The sequence below is a fragment of the Odocoileus virginianus genome, chromosome 8 (assembly GCF_023699985.2).
Source record: "Odocoileus virginianus isolate 20LAN1187 ecotype Illinois chromosome 8, Ovbor_1.2, whole genome shotgun sequence".
NCBI classification, from domain to species: domain Eukaryota; kingdom Metazoa; phylum Chordata; class Mammalia; order Artiodactyla; family Cervidae; genus Odocoileus; species Odocoileus virginianus.
The window spans coordinates 75,237,658-75,256,493 of NC_069681.1; the positions used below are offsets into that span (position 1 = coordinate 75,237,658).

General features: G+C 51.7%; 1 protein-coding gene across 10 annotated transcripts in view; it reads right to left on the reverse strand.

Moving 5' to 3' along the window:
* Positions 1 to 18,836, reverse strand: part of SLC7A1 (solute carrier family 7 member 1) — a 61,249-nt gene that overhangs the window by 17,708 nt on the left and 24,705 nt on the right. For 4 of the 10 annotated variants that reach the window (XM_070471736.1, XM_070471737.1, XM_020874305.2 and 1 more), the window contains exon 2: positions 11,569 to 11,664. The exons of 3 other annotated variants lie outside the window; for them this stretch is intronic. Coding sequence is in view for 1 of the 7 variants with exons in the window: in XM_070471735.1 (XP_070327836.1) it covers positions 11,595 to 11,664 (70 nt within the window). In the remaining 6 variants the exon portion in view is untranslated. The remainder of the gene's footprint in view (positions 1 to 11,568; positions 11,665 to 18,836) is intronic. 3 more of the 10 variants (XM_070471741.1, XM_070471740.1, XM_070471735.1) reach the window with 1 other exon arrangement.

Below are 18,836 nucleotides of genomic sequence, written 5' to 3' on the forward strand. Positions count from 1 at the left end.
TTGGGAAGCACTTTTCCTCTGCACCAAAATGCTGGCAGAGTGCTATGTGATACAGTCCAGACGGTGCACACGGGGTCCAGTCATCGACCTTCACAGCCTTATCACTCCCTGGGGCCCAGGATGCCGCCCACCTCCTGAACTGCATCCCTGGTCAGCATCCTCCGGGAGATGCCAGCCAATCACAGGAGAATTCGTCCTGAGGGGACGGGGCCTGCCTGGAGCTCCAAGGAGGGGGAACCAGAGCCCCTATCCTTCCAAAGAGGACAGTGTGGGAAGGGGGAAACCTGGTAGAACATCACCCCAGACAGGCGGCCAAGGTTGACATCAGTAAGTGGCAGGTTATAGTTGAGCATATGATGTGATGAGAAAGGCCTTTACCTCGGAGAGCTTCCTCCCCAAAGCCGTAACCCCAGGCTAATCCTGAGAAACGTATCGGACAAATGACAGAAGAGGAACCTCCACGAAACACCTGCGTTTCGCTCCTCGTATGTGCGTGCGTGTTCTTTCTTTCAGTTGTGCCCGAACCTCGGGTGTCATCAAGAACAAGAGAAGTCCACAAGCTGGTGCGAGCAGGAGGAGCCTCCGGAGACAGGACACTAGCCTAGAGGACGGGATGAGGCCCCGGGATGGGAGGAGGACAGCAGGGAGGATTCAGTAAGTCTGAACAAAGCACAGACTTCAGCTGTATCCACACTGGGCGGTTGGCCATAGCCGAAATATCCCACTAGTGTTAAGATGCTAATCTTAGAGGAAACAGTGTGGGCACACAGGAACTACCTTCACGGCTTTTCTGCGAACCTAAACATGTGCAGAGATAAGCTATCACCATGACTGAGCCACTAAAAGTTCACCTTGATGACCAATTGGTATTGACTGATCTACCTAACTTTGCTGCAGTCGAGTGACCGGAAAGCATGATCGTCTAAGTGGAGACAGCAGATCTGGCAGAGTCCGTACCTAACCACCTGGAACCCCGGACTGCTCGCCCACACCCTTGTGGGCTGGTCCCCTGCCCGGCCTCAGGCCAAGCCCCCTGCGAGTCACAGAGGGACGGGTGGGGGGTCCTCTCCGTATTTTATCTGATGGGCCAAGAGAAGAGAGAAAAACAGTTTCTCAAAACTCAAAAGTTTGCAGCTAGAATGGGGAATAAACTCCTCCAGTCGGAAACTCTTCTTATAAAGATGAGGAAAAATAACGCAGAGAGCCAAGAGTCAAACGGGGTCACGAGCTCGGAAGGTGCAGGGCGGGGGCAGCTCCATATCTGGGTATGTCGTTGGTTGGGGGGGCGGGTAGGAAATGATATCACCCTTGGTGAGGGGGGCGGAAGTGGGAGGAAGTGAGGGAAGATGACCTTATTAGTGGAACACCAGTGAAGCAGGAAAGTCAGGGGTCCGATAAGAGCCGAAAGGGCAGGGACGGAACAGGAGACATGACAGAGAGCGCCGGTACCCGGGATGCTTGCGGCCACTTGCTGGCCCACTGCTGGCACTCAGTTGGGAGCCCTAAGCCCTGAGGGGTCCCAGCGAGGCGGCCGTGCTGGGGGAGCAGGTGCTGAGGACCCACCAGGCACCAGCGCTGTCCGGGAAGCCGGGGTGCGAGTCCTCCTGGTCCTGCCTTCTCCTTTCTTCCTTCCAGGATTTCCCTGAATTCATTCAAGCCAGACTGTGAACCACAACAAAGCCTATAATAAACCACTGCTTGGATAACAAGTTAAAAGGGAAGATGCGCCATTTTAACACCACCCTCAGCAGAAGCGCTGTGCCAGGGACGGTGGGAAAGGTGGTGAATAACTTGGCAGCATCATCTCGGGGAAAACCCAGAAGGGAAGTGGAGCCTGAGAGCACCTGACGACCTGCCCTGCTTCTAACATGATTGGTAAATGGGACCGACATTTAGAGAGAAGAGTTACCCACTCCTGCCCTCTCCTCAGTTCAGTTCAGTTCAGTCACTCAGTTGTGTCCGACTCTTTGTGACTCCATGGACTGCAGCATGCCAGGCCTCCCTGTCCCTCACCAACTCCTGGAGCTTGCTCAAACTCATGTCCACTGAGTCGGTGATGCCATCTAACCATCTCATCCTCTGTCATCCCCTTCTCCTCCTGCCTTCAATCTTTCCCAGTATCAAGGTCTTTTCAAATGAGTCAGTTCTTCGAATCAGGTGGTCAAAGTATTGGAGTTTCAGCTTCAGCATCAGTCCTTCCAATGAAAATTCAGAACTGATTTCCTTTAGGACTGACTGGTTGGATCTCCTTGCAGTCCAAAGGACTCTCAAGAGTCTTCTCCAACACCACAGCTCAAAAGCATCAATACTTCAGTGTTCAACTTTCTTTATAGTCCAACTCTCACATCCATACATGACTACTGGAAAAACTATAGCTTTGACTAGATGAACCTTTGTTGGCAAAGTAATGTCTCCGCTTTTTAATATGCTGTCTAGGCTGGTCATAACCTATCTTCCAAGGAGTAAGTGTCTTTTAATTTCATGACCACAGTCACCATCTGCAGTGATTTTGGAGCCCCCCCAAAAAAAGTCTCTCACTGTTTCTGTTTCCTCATCTTTTTGCCGTGAAGTGATAGGACCGTATGCCATGATCTTCGTTTTCTGAATGCTGAGTTTTAAGCCAACTTTTTCACTCTCCTCTTTCACTTTCATCAAGAGGCTCTTTAGTTCTTCTTTGCTTTCTGCCATAATGGTGGTGTCATCTGCATATCTGAGGTTATAGATATTTCTCCTGGCAATCTTGATTCCAGCTTGCGCTTCCTCCAGCCCAGCGTTTCTCATGATGTACTCTGCATACAAGTTAAATAAGCAGGGTGACAATATACAGCCTTGATGTACTCCTTTCCCTCTTTGGAATCAGTCTGTTGTTCCATGTCCAGTTCTAACTGTTGCTTCTTGACCTGCATACAGATTTCTCAAGAGACAGGTCAGGTGGTCTGGTATTCCCAGCTCTTTTAAGAATTTTCTCCTAGATGTAGTTTTCAGTTCATACCAAATGGATTCTCTCCTCAAAATGATAAAAGCCAAGTGCAAAGCAAAGACGGTACAATTGAACAGCATGGTCTTTCCTTGACTTCCCAGAGTAAAGTGACCCAGGAGATTAGAGAGAGCACCACTTTTCTCTGAAAGACCAGACATTCTATCCTGGGCTCTGGAAAGGGCTGGTCCACAGCCCACACGCCTTTCTCACAGGGGCTGCTGTCTGGGGAAGAAGCCAGAGCTGCCAAAGGGTCTGTGGACACCTGGCGAGGGGCATGCCGGAGGACACCTTCCGAGAGCCCGCTGACCTCACTCTAGGCCGAAATAAGCCCCCTTGGACACTGCAGCTGCAGTGAACATGCCACATGCCCCTGGTTATCCTCTCTCCATGAACCCACTTAACCAACCCTGGGGACCCAGCACCATCTTTAAAATAAAGGAGCCGGGGCACTGAGTTCTGTAAATTCGGACCCAGACACTGGACTGCAAACACACATGAAAGGGACGTTTTGGTTGAGACTCCCTGGACATGGCTGACTTCTTGTAAGTGGGGAGACAGTAGCCACCGTTTCTCAGGAAGAGTCCTGGGTCGGAGGTAAGTGCTCGGATGCAGCGAACAGGAACACAGGAGGGCTGGCTGTTTTCTCCTGGGCTGCCTCTCCAGCATGCCCTCTTTATCTGGGGAAAGGGCAAACCCAGTCCCCTGGAAACCACTGGGGCAGGAACGCAACCAGTTGCCGCCGAACCCCAGGGCTGAGAGTAGACAGCACAAGTGGCGTGACCAATTCTATTTTCCAAGGCGGGAGAGATCGAGATGCTCACGAACCTCACCCCGGGTTTGTTTTAAAGTAACGTCCTTTCTTTCTCCTGGGCAGTAACAGAAAAATCGTGTTCTCCGGGCAGCATCGTCTGTCGGCATTGTGCACACGTTACTCCACAACTCACGTGCATGCCCGGACTCCTGAGCTGCTCATTCAGCCAACAGCTGAAAATAAATGAAACTTCTCCATGTAAAACCAATCTAAGCCCTCCAGCCTCGCCAGTGTCAGGTTCGGACTGACTTCCTGCAGTCAGGATTTACGCAGAAAGTCCCCAGTATGCATTGAGAGCGTTATCTGGAAATTATGTTATCTGTCTCCCAAGGAGAAATTTCTGCAACAGGCGAGAGCTACACTTTCATTCCAGTTTTTGACAGGAATCCTGTAACAGCAAGAGCTTTGGCTCTCTCTCACTCCCGACTCACGCAATATGAAAGACTGTCCTCTTAGAAAAGCAAAGGAAATATGTCCCTTTCCCACAGAATTTCTAACTCCAAGTTTGATTCCAGTGATCACTATATAACAGTCAGAGCAAGATGGCCCAATGGGTCCAGACTGCTGAGATAAAGACTTTAGGACGCAGTGTTGAAGGTGTCTGACAAAGGCAGGCAGGTGTGAACTGTATGATTTTTTTTTCACACAAATTTAACGACAGTCCCATCACCAAAAAAGAAGAGCTTAATGGCTTCATGGAGGGAGGGGAAGAGGTCACAGACGGAGGCTGTGATAGACATTAAGTTCATAAATTCTTTGGAGAAAGTCTTAACATTGGCATTTTATTCTTCATACATCTGCTTTTTTTTTTTTTTTAAGTGGTCATCACATTTGGGAGTGGTCCCAAGCAGGCGAGTCATGTAGAGTAAACCCTGTCATTCCAGAAGGAGACAGACGCGCTAAGGTCCACAAAGGACGATGAACAGGGACGGGTGGTCCCCAGGTCCCCTCCAGCCACGTGGGGCAGTGCTGCCCAGGAGTCCTGAAGGCTCTGGAATGCCTGCAGCTTTAATGAGGAAGGGAGCATAGGTGAAGCCATCTCAACAGACATGGTCCAAAATGAGAGTGTTCCAGGTCACGGGCCACGGTGGAGGAGGAGAGATGCATGCAAGGAATGCAATCTGCGTTGAAGGAAGTTGTTCTCCAAGCCAGATCCACTTCCCCCAGGTGTCAGGAGGCCCAGGTGCAAGAACTTTTAAGTTAAAAAAACAAACAAACAAACGAGGATGGAGGGGACTGGTTGACGCAGATGAAGACCCAACACGTGGGCGTGTGGAAGGCAGTTAAGGAAGCAACAGGACTGAACCTAGCGCACAGCGGGGCAGGAGGGAGGCAAGGGGAGGAGGGGACCACAGGGCGGTGAAGGTTCGCGGTGGCTGGGGGGCCAGCCACACCCCAACGTCCTTGCAGGTCAGCGGGAGCCTGTCCACCTCCCATGAGATGTGACCTCAGGACTCAGGCTCTCTTGAAGTCTCCCAGGACCTACACTAATCTGACCGCAGGCAGTGATGGACAAGCTGAGGGCAGAATGGAACTCCTCCTGAATTCAGGGATCTCACTCCTGGTATGATGCCTGGGCTGACACAGCCAGGCTTAGGGAAAAGCAGAAACGCAGTCCCAGCCGAAGAGGCGGAGTCGGGGCCAGTAACTTGGTGGAGGGCATGCAGCCAACAAAAGATGGGAGTTGGGGCTCAAACCCATGCCTCACCGCCTGCAGAGCCTGCGCTGTCCTCTAAGTCAGGATCCCTGGGGCCACGGGGGTGCGGAGGGGGCTGGGAGAGGCTGGGCAGCTAACTGGCAGTGGGCGGGAGGGTGGTGGTGATGCAAGCCCCCATCTCGGGGCTAAGCGTCCACACGTCCCACGGGCAGGGCCGCATCTAATCACCTCTGCCCCCAACAGCTACGAGGCCCACGAGCAGAACTTATGGGACCAGAACACATACAGGGCCCATAGCTCACACTCGGTACAATCACTGACTTAATTTCAGGAAACTTTACAGGACACTGGCTGGACGTCTGTCATTCATCTGAGGCAACATCTTCACCATTACCTTCAACGACTTATGAGGGTCTGTCCATCAAAGGAGATCTCATTTGCTGAATATTCAAAGGTTCAAGTCACCAAAAAGTCCGGTTATGTTTCTCTAAATGAATACGCATGTAAGAAGATGCTATTTGGGTTAAAATTCAGCCCAAGCAACAAGGAGTTGCCTATGAGGCCTTGAAAGTTTTCCAACAGTTCCTTCTGTCGTGGGAGGTGCTCCACTGTGGGGACAGCTGGTGTCCCTGTTATCTCTGCCCAGGGTTCCTTGGGTCAAACTAGTGCATGTCTCTGGGGCCTCAGTTTCCACATCTGAAAAACGGGGTGGCTCTCTGGTCCTGCCTTGACAGACAATGCACAAGGAGTATGCTAAGACAGCTTCCCTGGTGGCTCGGTAAAGAATCTGCCTGCAATGTAGGAGATACGGGTTCCATTCCTGGGTCAGGAAGATCCCCTGGAGGAGGGCATGGCAACCCACTGCAGTATCCTGGCCCAGAGAATCCCATGGACAGAGGAGTCTGGCGGGATACAGTCCATGGGGTCACAAAGAGTCAGACACAACTAAGCATACAGAGGCAGGCATGCTACGAAGCAAGTTCTTCCCAGGCAGAGTCAGCACTTGTTCTTTCTTCTAAGTCTCAGCACCTGCCCATCGCCTCTCCCTCACAGAAGCAAGGCAGACAGTCTCTGGCAGCTTGGGGTCCCCATCACACGGCGGTCATAAACTGACACCTGGCCTTACACTGTCAACGTTGCCGGCTTACCCACACCCAAGCTTGTCCACAGCGTTTGCCCAGATCCAAGAGAGACAGCAGACAAGAAGCCAGTGGAGGACGCAGTAAGTGCATCCTCATGAAAATCAGATAAAATCTAGGAACGCTTCCTCCTGCAGCCAGCAGGATGTGACTAAGAGTCTTTTCATCTCCGGACAGTGTTTCCATCACCAGGGAAGCCATGCTTTATCAAGATACACGCCCCAGTTCTGTGTGGAAATGCATTACAACAGAAGCCTGTGTTTCGTGAGGGGCTCAGAGCTCCTCCAACACGTGCCTTAGTGCTTTTCTCACTTCTCTGGGGTGGAAAGAAGCGAACGTGCTCCACCTGGTTCACTGAAGCTGGTGACGGACAAACTCTGTGGGCAGGCCCGGGGGCAGGGGACGAGCCCCCCTTAGGGCAGGATCCATGAGCCAGAGCCCAGCAGGGGCCTGGTCCTGAGTGGGGTGTGGGGTGCAGGGGGACTGGTTAGGGGGCTTTGTTAAGTTGCATGTGTGTGAACTGCAGACACTTCGTCTGGCTTTCCAACCTCAAATGGAAATGTCTTAAATAAAGTTCCCCCAGGATCAGAATTCAGACTTACTAGCAGAACACTGCTTCTTTAGTTCTCCAGGCTCTAAGGCATCCTGAAAAGCATATTAGAGATTTCAGAGGCTCCTTCTCCAAACGTCCTCTTTCACGAAGCGCCAGGACGGCCAGTCCCCAGAACCAAGCAAGGCGGAGATTCCTGCCCGGCAGATCTGACCTCACTGCTCGGTCACAGACCATTATTTTCCCATTTACTCAGTTACTCACTTAGCAAACTCTCACAGACTCACCTACTTACCCGTAAGCCTGGGGCCACTGTAATCCTCAAATACCCGTCACTTCCTCCCTTCCCCCAGTTTTCCCACTGCCACAAGCTACTCTGAAAACTCAGAATTTCTAGAAAATGCACTGGCTCAAAAGTTAAGTAGCTGTGAGAAGTCAGGGACAGCTTCCCCAAACCGACCTGGAGAAGAGACTCTCTCGGGAGCCGGGGTCCACCTGAAACCAACACGACACACCAGCTCCTCGCCACACACACACACCTGGGTTCACTTTGTCCTCCCCAGAGACGAGCAGAGTCACAGGCCTCCCTCCTCTCCCAGGAGGACGAGTGGACCCCCAGTCACAGTTACCTCACTTTAAGTAGGGAGCCAGGATTTGAACCCACGTCCTCTGATTCCAGGAGCCCTATTCCACGGCAGGTGCCAGAGCGACACGACTTTGACCAAACGTACTCTTCTTCCCGCCTGACAACACTCAACTTTGTCACCCTATCTGAAATCCTACAAATAAGGGAGTCACATGGGTTAAGAGAACCTCTTTCTGAATGTCACTACTCCTGTCAAGTCCAGTCAATGAGTTACTCACACGGTGGACTGGATCTGCATCACCCGCCCACTTCCCGCAGCCGCTGGCCAGGAGCCACGGGCTTTGAAGCAACAGGCGCTTTCTCTGGGTCCGAGGACAAGGAGGTAACTGGGGCAGCAGGGCCTAGCAGGGGCCTTGGGGGAGAGTTCTGGAAAGCAGACAGAGGGCAGGGGCTTGGAGAATCATATGGAGGAAGAGCTCCCAAAGAGACAGATTAAATATTGCGCTCGGAGGGCGCATGTCTCTGAAAAAGTGGGAGGACAGTGTCAAATGAGCCTGGCAGCAGCCCTTGAAAACAAAAGGAACACACAGGAGTGTGAGTGTATACTCAGACTGGCAGAAAATAACAGGAACACACAGGAGTGTGAGTGTATACTCAGACTGGCAGAAAATAACAGGAACACACAGGAGTGTGAGCGTATATTCAGACTGGCAGAAAATAACAGGAACATATGTGTGTGTGTATATTCAGACTGGTAGAAAACTAACAGTAACACACACAAGTGTGAGTGTATACTTAGACTGGTCTGGAAGGAGAATGGAGGCAGTGTCTCTGGACAGATTACTGGCATTTTCACCAGCATTTTAACATTCTTTCAGTGACTGCTTACTGCTTCTGAAATGCGGGGAAGGAAATCTCTTCTAAAGAGTCCGCCTGGGAGGTACCTGGGTATGTAGAGTTTCATTACGTCTTCTCTCTGCATATGTGCACATTGAGAAATTCCCAAAAGCAAGAGAGAGGATTTCCTGTTAGCTGACCCAGAAAACAACAAGGAAACTCCTCTGGAGACCTGCACCCCCAGGGCAGCCCCTTGATGCTAAGACATGGCTGTGTACAAAGTCTCTTATGCATGATTAGGTTGAGCCATATGAAACTGTCAAAATTCAGCCAATTTTTTTTTTTTTTAAACTAGAAAAACAGCCAAGAGTAAAGGATTTTTAATAAGCAGTCATGGACTATGTCCCTAGACATTTCTCTGGGCCTGAACTGTACCATCTGGGGACCTTGCCTGAAATTACAGAAGCCAACGTGTGTTCCAAAGAAGAGGTTTAAGGAAAATGAAGAACAAAGTGGTTTGTAGGTTATTCAAAAGATGGGAGAGAGAAACCAGCAGACATGTGTTTCTGTGCTATTCGTGGTGCAGGACGTATGTGAAATTTCAGTTTCACCCTCCCCACTTTTTGGCAGGTCACACGCTCACCTGCCCGAGAGACAAAGTTTAGACCCACCAGGCTGAACAGGTGAGGCTGGGCTGGGCTGCGGGGAGCAGGACAGGCCAGGAGAGCTGCAGGTGGGCGTCTGAGGGATGCGCACTCGAGATGTAAACCTTTTATGTAAAGAAAGGGTTGAGGGCATCAACCACATACCACTGCGAGGATTAATCAGGTCTTATTGGACAGGACAGACACGAGGGGAGACCGTCCCAAGCTGCCACCTGCCTTCTTTATTTGGGAGTGAATCGATGCACTCGCCCTCGAGCAGGGCATTTTGATCCAGCTGACAAAGTGCCTGTGTGCAAGCAGATACTCCGTCCTTTCCCGTGTTCCTGCATTTGCTCCATCCCTGTCCTCTCCTCTTGGAGCCCCTGGTTACCGTGGGGATTACCTGCGCAGGGCTGGCTGTGCAGGGGTACCCCAGCAGGAAAGGCACGTTTCACGACAGGTCGTGCTGGTATGTGTGCAACTTGCTTCTCTGACGGCCAAGACTTCAGACACTCGCCCCCAAGAGAAAAGCATTCAAAGTTTGAAGGAAACACCATGGCCCCCTTCCTGGCTCCACACCCCACCTGTCTGTAGGCCGACCCCCAAGCACCTGTTTGTACACTTTCCCAGCACGGGGATTCCTGTTACGTCACACACGTGGGGTACACATCCAGTGGGCAGTAACAGAATTGTCTCCTTCACAGAGAACATGCCGCCGTGACCTGAAGTTACTCCGCAGCTTCGGGAGCAAGCGGCCAGGTGCATGAGGGCCTGTGGACACAGTAACGCAGGACCAATGATCAAGGGCCAGGAGAAAACGCACCGGAGCATCATGGTGAAGCCTGAGATGGACTAAGTGGCCAAGAGTGTGGACACGAGGCCAGAGCTGGCCTGCGGCACTGGGTGTGAAGGATGGACGGTGGTTACACTGGCTCTGCCGTGATGGAAGCTCCAGGGCCATGATCTTGAAGACAGGCTGTCCCTACAGAATGCCACTGGAACCTGACCCCAGGGGTCGCCATAAGCCAGGGCTCATTGTCCGGCCTGTGGTTAACTGGGAAGCTCGCATACACGGGGCTCACTCGGAGCATCCCCCTGCCCGCAGGGAGGAGCTGGGGAGCCCCGCCCCCCCCAGGGGGCCTCCACGTGGCAAAGGTCATAGCTACACACCCTCAAGTCCCCTGATGAAGGACTCAGCGAGGGCCGCTGATCCTGATTATGTGTGTCTTCTCAATGCGGCTCCACACTCAAAATTAAGAATATGAAGGGCCCAGAGGACTGCAGGAGTAGGTGTGTGTGTGGGCAACTGCAGTTCTTTTGCACACACACACACACACACACACACACCCCTCTGAAAAACTGTGATGAATGAAACAGAGACAAAAGTGAAGCCTCCATACTCGGCAACCTGTTACTTATCAAAAAATAACCTGAGCAATAACTGTCCAGCACTTATACAGTAGGATCCTTTTCCCCCAACCTACATCCTATGCCAGATGCAAATATAAGCAACAGGTGAAAAATAGACCCACTCTCACTTTATTTGGTTTTAATTTTTTGGCTGCACCACGTGGCATGTGGGATCTTAGTTCCCCAACCAGGGATTGAACCCGGGCCTCCTGCAGTGGAAGCTCGGAATCATAACCACTGGGCCACCAGGCAAGTCCCTGGACCCACTCTTATTTAAAGGGACATGGGGGACACGGAGATCCCTGGCCAGTCTTGGCCTTCCCTCCTCTCCACGCCTGTTCCTGTCTCCCCTTGCCCCCATTCCTGGACTCTGGGGCTCCAAGCTCTGGCCTGAAATACACTGACCGACAGGTGGTTACGGCACCCAGGAACAAGCTGTGGGAGAACTCTTGAGGAGAGTGAAAGGCCGAAGACCGCGAGGCAGGGGAGCCAGATGTGAAGACTAGGAGTAGGACGCAGACTGAAACAGGCCCTTGACCCTGAGACTGCAACGGCTCCAAGAGTCACAGGCAGACGAAAAACAGATGCATTGAAGCCATGGCGTTGCAGCCGCCCACAGGGCCCAGTCCCTCTGAGGACTGCAGGCCATGCAGACAAAGCCCCAAGCGCGGGAACACCCACTCCCCACCACGCGCCCTGGACCAAGGCCCTGCTGTCCCAGGACGTCAAGCAGTCTGGATGGAGCAGAAATGCACAAAGAACTCAAAAGCCCACAAAAGTGAAAGACAAGCCTTTCCGGGTGAGACAGAAGAGCTGACTGAGACAGGCCAGTGAGATGTTAAAAAAGAAGGCTTAGGGCTTAGCTGTCAGTTAACTCAAAAAGCCGAGAGCTAACGAAAGGCCTGAATGAGTGACACCCCAGCACCAAGAACAGACCCTCCTGCTGGACTGCACCTGGACTACGATGTGAGGACTGTCACCTTGTCACCCGGGGGTCCCTGGTCCTGGAGCGACGGCGTTTCAGGGGGCTCGAGAGGGGGCAGCTGGTTCCTAGGAGGCAAGGGGAGAGACCACGTTAGACTCCATCTGGGGGCCCAGAACCTCCAAGCCCGTGGCCGATGCAGGGAGGAAAGCTTCTGTTCAGCTCAGCATTAGAGGGCAGGCTAATGGTGGGGAGATGAGGTCCCAATGTAGATGAAGAAGCACTGGGGGGGCAGGGTGTGGAGGGGATGTGGGAAGGCACTGCTGAGGAGAGACCCAGAAACTGGACAAGACAGTCTCCAAACCAGGGGTCCCACCCTGCTGCCGCTGCAAACACGGGGTCACGTCTCAAGTAAGAACGACAGCAGCCAGGCCACGTCCACACAGCAAGGGCACAGAGCCGGCCTGTGCACGCTCAGAGGCCCTGAGGGGCCAGCCGGGCAGCAAGTCCTCACGGATGCTGGCACCAAGACCCCCAGGTCAGCAGGGCCACACAGCCTCAGCTGCCTCCTCCAGGGAACTCGGGGCTCCAGTCTGTGACTGTCCACTCTCCTGTCCTCGCTGGGACCACACACAGTGGCATGGCTCCAGTACCCTATTTGGCTGGCAGTAAGCATCCGCCAGCCCCAGGGACTTCAGGGCAGGCCCCAGACTGCTCCGATGTGGGCAGGAAGAACCTCCTGGATGAGACACATAAAGTCCTCTGTCTTCCCAGCCACAGGGTTTCTACTCTGCACACACTCACGCCCTCACTCACTCAGGAGCGGGAGGGGTTTGGTTATCACGCAACCTGAACATGATTCTATAGCCGACGTGACCCCAGCGAGGATCAGCACTGAGCCAAACACGCACGTGAAGATGTTCACCAACAGCTCCAGTTTGTGACTGCACTGCCACAAAGATTCCAGCAGCTGGAATCAACTATTCCATCCCAACCAACACCTTTCGTCTGTTCATCCTACACTAAGATGCCGTTCTTTGCCACTTCCTCTTTTGCAGATGTTCAGACCTACAGAAAAGCTAGCATATTTACAATATTTTTATCTACATTTACCAACACTGAACATTTTGCCACATTTGCTCTATCATTATGTACATATACACTTTTCTCCCGAACCACTTGAGCATGAGCTGCAGTACCTACCATGACACTTGACTTCTAAGTATTCTGATAGCTCACAAGGGTGACACCTACGTAACTCTTAACATCATTGTTATAGATAAGAAACCGAACATTCACTCAATAGCCTCTAAAACGCAGCCCATGATCAAATGTCCAAAACTGACAGTATATTGCCAGCTGTCTATCATGTGCCAAGTACAAGGGCAGTGGGAGAAGCGAAGGTGCATGAGGCTCAGGTCACAGTCCAGGGCCGATGGACACACGGATCCTTCCTGGGGACTGACGTCCCCACGAGTCTCTATCTCGGCCCAAGAGAAAGCGGCAGCTCCACCTGGAGACCCCAGGAAAGGCTTCCGCCACAAGGGGATGCTGTTCAGAGGATGAGAGAGCAGGGACGGAACATAAAGATGGAGAGGCTAGCCCGAACCATGCCACCCAACCCCGATGTCCAGGTCCTATTTCCGGGAATGTGTGACTATAGCAGGCTACATGACAAGGAGGCTGCAGACGAACAGAGGAACCAGCCGACCTCCGGTGAGATGTTCTCAGGTGGGTCTGATGTAATCCTCAGGGTCCCTGAAGGAGCCGGGAATCCCGGTCAGAGGGGTGGGATGGAAGAGGCTCTAGGGGCGCTGCCAGCCTCGAACTGTCTGGGGCCCAGAGCCAAGGCAGGCAGGCAGCCTCGAGAAGCCGACAAAGGCAAGGCACTGGATTCTCCCTAGAGCTCTAAGAAGGTACACACCCTCCCAACACCTGGCCTGGAGCCCAGTGACACCCATTTTGGACTTCTGACCCGCAGAACAGAAAAACAGTAAATCTGTGTTGTTTTAAGCTTTTTTTTTTTTTTTAACGTATAGGCTTGAAACAAGGCTGGAATCCACCCAAGTACTGGGGGCTGGAAACAAGTTACAAAGTCTGGCCACCAAGACTCATCATCAGATCTGTATTTTAGGAGGAAAACCCTGGAATGAAAGGAACAGAATTGAGAAGGAAAACAACTGACGATGTTTGGGGCCAATGACAAGATCTGAGCTATTCAAAAAAAACCTAGAACTGTGGAAAAGTTGTATCTGTCACCAAGGTCTCAGTCGACGGTTTCCCGAGACTGAAGAGCTTTCTGAGGACACTGGTGGTGATGTTAACAAATGTGTTTTTAGATAAACATATACATATGATGGGCTTCCCTGGTGGCCCAGACAGTGAAGAATCCACTTGCAATGCAGGAGACCCAGGTTCGATCCCTGGAGATCCAGGGCTGGAAAGATCCCCTGCAGAAGGAAATGGCAACCACTCCAGTGTTCTGGCCTGGAGGATCCCAGGGACAGAGGAGCCTGGCTACAGTCCATGGGGTTGAAAAGAGTCAGACACATACTGATCCATACCACCCACATAAGTACAAGCTCTCCACAATCTTTAGGACCGCAGGGGGTTCTGAGATCAAACAGTTTGAGAACCACTGCTTCAGGGCTGCACTAAGGCGTGGACACAGCCAGGCTGACACAGGCCCCCCAGGAAAGCCACTCTCCAGCTTCCTCAGGCAGGGTGAAGCAGCCTGACCGAGGGCCTCACTGCTCATGTCTCCCTGTCATAGCAGCAAAGCAGTTTAGGGATGCTCAACTTAAGCGCTAGAGAAAGGCTGCGGTACATTAAACCAGGCTGAGCCCACCAGGATTATTGAGACTGGCATGAACAGCAAGTAAACTCATTAGTACTGCTTTTCTTTACTCCAAGAATGTACCAACTGATTTATTCTATTTTGGATTTGAAGTTTCATTTGTTAAAAGCAGGGTAGTGAGAATGCTACAACCACGTCAAACCTAAAGAATTGAATTTCACTTATTTGCTCATAAATACAGCAGGCCGCATTCCAACACCACCCTGGATGGGCTCCCAAGGGCACAGGTGTGATCACAACACCAATGTCTGTGCAACAGGGGACACCCACACACTGATGGGAAATGTGTGTTTACCCAAAATCACCTGGAAACACCAGCGAACACATTTCCACTGAATTATTTATAATCAAGAGGAATCAGGCCTTCCCATTAGGTACACTGATAGGAACTACTAAACAGGTTTTTTTGCTTTGTCTTATTAAAAATAACGCCCAAGTTTTTTTCTTGGTGTTGTTCAGTCGCTAAGTCATGCATGACTCTTTGCAACCCTGTGGACTGCAGCATGCCAGGCTCCCCTAGCCAGCCGAAGTAGCTGCTTTGCCCGTGAATGAGTCTGTGTTCTGTTCTTCAAGCCACAAGTGTCTTGAGTGTCAGACACAGTCCTGGAAATCAGGACGCAGCAGTGAACTCATGAGATCAAAATTCCTGACTCTTTGGGGTTTATGTACATCATATGATTGGGAACATCTTTGAAACATATGGATGGATGAAATATCAACAGGAAGAACATGTTTCTGATTCACTAAAGCAATTTCATGAAATTATTAGAAATAAGATGGGCCCCAAACCAGTGCTCCATCCCACCCAGTCAGATCCAAGGGTCATGGTAAGGACTGAAGCTACAGGAACACAGTTCAGGGCCGTAGGGGGGCGGTTCCGACAAGTCTTCCGACTCCAGCCAAGTACCACGGCCAGGAGCCCAAGGAACAGACAAGGACCTCCCGAGGGGATGCATAAGGGACAGGATCCTGGAAGGAGAGCATCTTTTGTTTGAAACAGCAAATGTTAATTAAATTTTTCCTTTGGCGTGAAAAATTTTGAAATTCCAGCATGAGATTCCTGTTTCTTAAAGGGAGCGTTGGCAAAGAGGCTGGCGAGCACTGAGAAGGAGTTAATATCCTTCCTGGTCCAGGAGACAGGGGATGATGGACTCAAAGCCCGAGTGCCGGACAGAGGCCTCAGGGTCTCCAGAACCAGGGCGGGGGGCCCGCCAGGCATCACCCAGGATCCAAAACTGTCCTTGAGACCCTCGCACTTTGTCCTTCCTTCTGTTAGGACCCTGTGGGAAGGGCACCGTGGGGGATGCATCCAGAACTGACATCACGGCAGCTGCGCTTGCCAGAGCCACGTGCTGGTGACTCCACAGGGCCTTCCCGACCGCAGGAACCTGGGAGCCATCCCCTCTGTCCTGAGCCTTCAAGCCTGGAGGCTCTGCATTTGGGATTTACCCAGAAATGAGCAGACTGTAGTAATTGGGATAATACACTCACAAGGACAGACCTGGCTGGGACCAGAAACCCAAATACTCTCTACACATCGTGGCCCCTGCCCTCCCCTGACCCACACTGCCTGCCACCTGTATCTCCACCACGGCAGGACCACACACTCATTCACAGGTTTTCAGTAAGAAAGGACGGGCTTCCACCTGAGGACGCGGGATGGGGGCTCATGAGAATAGGGGTGCTGACTGCTATTACTAGTGGTTTCCCGGAGAAACTCATGGAGCAGACTCCAGTGTCCAGTCTCCCCCAAGTTCCAGTGTCCACCCTGACGCCACCTTTATTTGGGGCCGACACCACTTCCTGCCCACCCCCTAAGGCAGCGACAACACTTAAGCATAAAAGCCGTTTGAAGGACCTCACAACATAACACAGATGCGTGTCATTCTACAATGCCTAATGGGGAAAAATTTACAAACTCTAAAGGAAATGTGGTCAAGGAAGCAGCAAGATGTCCATTCGTCTCCCAACCCTGCAATAAATAAAATCACTGCAGCCTTTTCTGGAGCAAGGAAAGCCCACAGTCTGACGATTCATCCTCCCTCTGAGATGAGAGATACTCCACAACGAGGTGACCGAGTCTTCCTTGACTGCATGCTGTCGAGGTGGGGGAACCTGTCTCACAGTGTGGAGCTGTGAGCAAGTGCTCCGTAGATGCGTTTATTTTTAATGAACTGGTTTTTAAAAATCTTTTAAAGTAATGTTTTACTATTAAAAAAATCCACAAACAATTCTGGGGATAAGCACGTATTCACAAAGAAACCAAAACCTTGTCCCCAAACCACTATTGAGAATTACTAAGAGGCAGGCAGATTAAGGGAAAAAAGTAAAAGATGATAAAAATGAACTGATGACTAAGCTCCACTCCTTACAGAGGTTCTAAGGCTGAACCTGGTCTTGAAGACGCGTGGGAGCGTGTTCACTGAGAGTCACGTGAGAAGCTCAGAAGTCGGCGGGGATGGGCTGCTGGGAGGCACCCCCGCCCCCCAAGAGAGAAAGGAACTGGGCGGCATCTCCCACTGATGCTTCACAGGTGCGGTGTGAGGCTCAGAGCAGGCAAGAACCTCAAGCTATTCTCAGGTTCCACTGCCACTATTGTTAAGAGAAGGTCATTGCGTCAGAGTCTGAGTGGGAAGGAGGACCCCGGACTCTGAGATTCTGGGGTGAGCACGAGGAGGTGAGCCGCTGCCACTCTTGCTGTGACTCTGCGATTCTGGGTGAGCGCAGAGGAGGCGAGGCCCACGGGCGGGGACAGCAGCTTCTGCCCCAGAAGCGCTCCACCTGCCAGCCTGCAGCCAGCCTTCATCTGTTAACACCTAAGAATCTGAGTGATGGAATCTGAGGCCCTATGACTGGGATGGGACCAAATGGCCGCCTGATGCAGAAGTCCTCGCGGACTGTAAAAGGAAAAAATGAGCAGGGCAGGAAACGGGTGGCGGGGAGAGAGAGGAAGAGGGGCACAGAAAGCATGCAGGCTTTCCATTCAGTCATTTCCCTCCGACACTGCAAACACGCTCAGCAGTCAGCCTCCAAACTCCACTACTGGCCCAGCAAAGACGGGCACGTACCTGGGGGTCAGGTGTCTCCCCAACGAGGACAGCAGCATCGTGGCGGCTGACGTTTTCGTGAAGTGCTTACTCTGTCCCACTTGAACACAGCTCCACTTCCAGAAAAGCAGCTTCATAAAGCAGGGGGCAACGTGAAGCCATGGCTCAAACCTCTGCTCAGCTGACTAAACCTGCTCTGATGCTCCTGAAACTCTACGTGAGACTTCTCATAGGTCCCCCGGGGCAACAGGCCATAATGTAATCACAGTAAAATCAGACACAAGGACACTCCTCCCATTGAGCACACCGTCAGAAGCAACAGAAAGAGGAGAAAAGGTTTCTGAAGACAACCTGCCTGGGTTTTGACCCCCGACTACCTGAATGACCTCTCACAGGTTACTCCGAACCCCTACTTCCCCACTTCTGCAATGAGGAAACTACTGTCGAGTTCACAGAATGGCTTAAAAATAATTAGAAATTGAGATTATTATCCCTATAGCGACATCAAGCACTTCTTAAAAATCAATGAATCGTTAGGGAGACGTTCTCTGAATAAGGGACATAAGAAGAAATACTTCCTCTTTGCTTCTTAGCTTTTCCAACTGCACAGGCTCCTGGCTGGCACTCTGGAACTTCTTGCCCAGACAGCTACGTGAGCAACTCCAACAGACACATGCAGCCGGGGGAGCTGCTATTTAAAGACATCCTCCCATTTGACTACGAACATCAGCCCTTACTGATATTCAGTCAGGCTTCCCCACTGGCTCAGTTTGTAAAGAGTCTGCCTGCAATGCAGGAGACCCAGGTTTAATCCCTGGGTCAGGAAGATCCCCTGGAGAAGGAAACGGCAACCCACTCCAGTATCCTTGCCTGGAGAATCCCACGGATAGAGGAACCAGGCAGGCTACAGTCTGTGGGATCGCAAAGAGTCGGACACGACCAAGAGATTAACTTTCACTTTTTCATCAGCCCTTACATGATGTGTCACTATTTCCAAAAAATCAGCTCATGAATGAGCTGTTAGGTCGACAATGATGCCTGCTCTGAATCTGGACATTTGTGGCTTCTGTCTGCCAATGACTTACCCCAAAGAGTTTAATAAAACAGCATCTTTGCCAGTGAGGAAGTGATGTACTGCTGGAAAGGTGAAAGGGCTGCTCAGGAAGAATATGATCACAATATGAAAACTGCAGGGCTTTCTCCAAAACAAGGGGTCGAGAGGAGGCCTGGGGAACCTCAGGATGGAGTTGTTGGGGTGGGCCAGGAGGAGGCCGGGCTGGGCATTTCGGGACAGGACGGGGCGTGAGAACATGGAGTCCCAGGTGAGCAGGCAGAGGGAGCCAAAGTCGGGGCGCCCACAGTCCAGGCCGACCTGCAAGATCTTCTCTGACTTGAT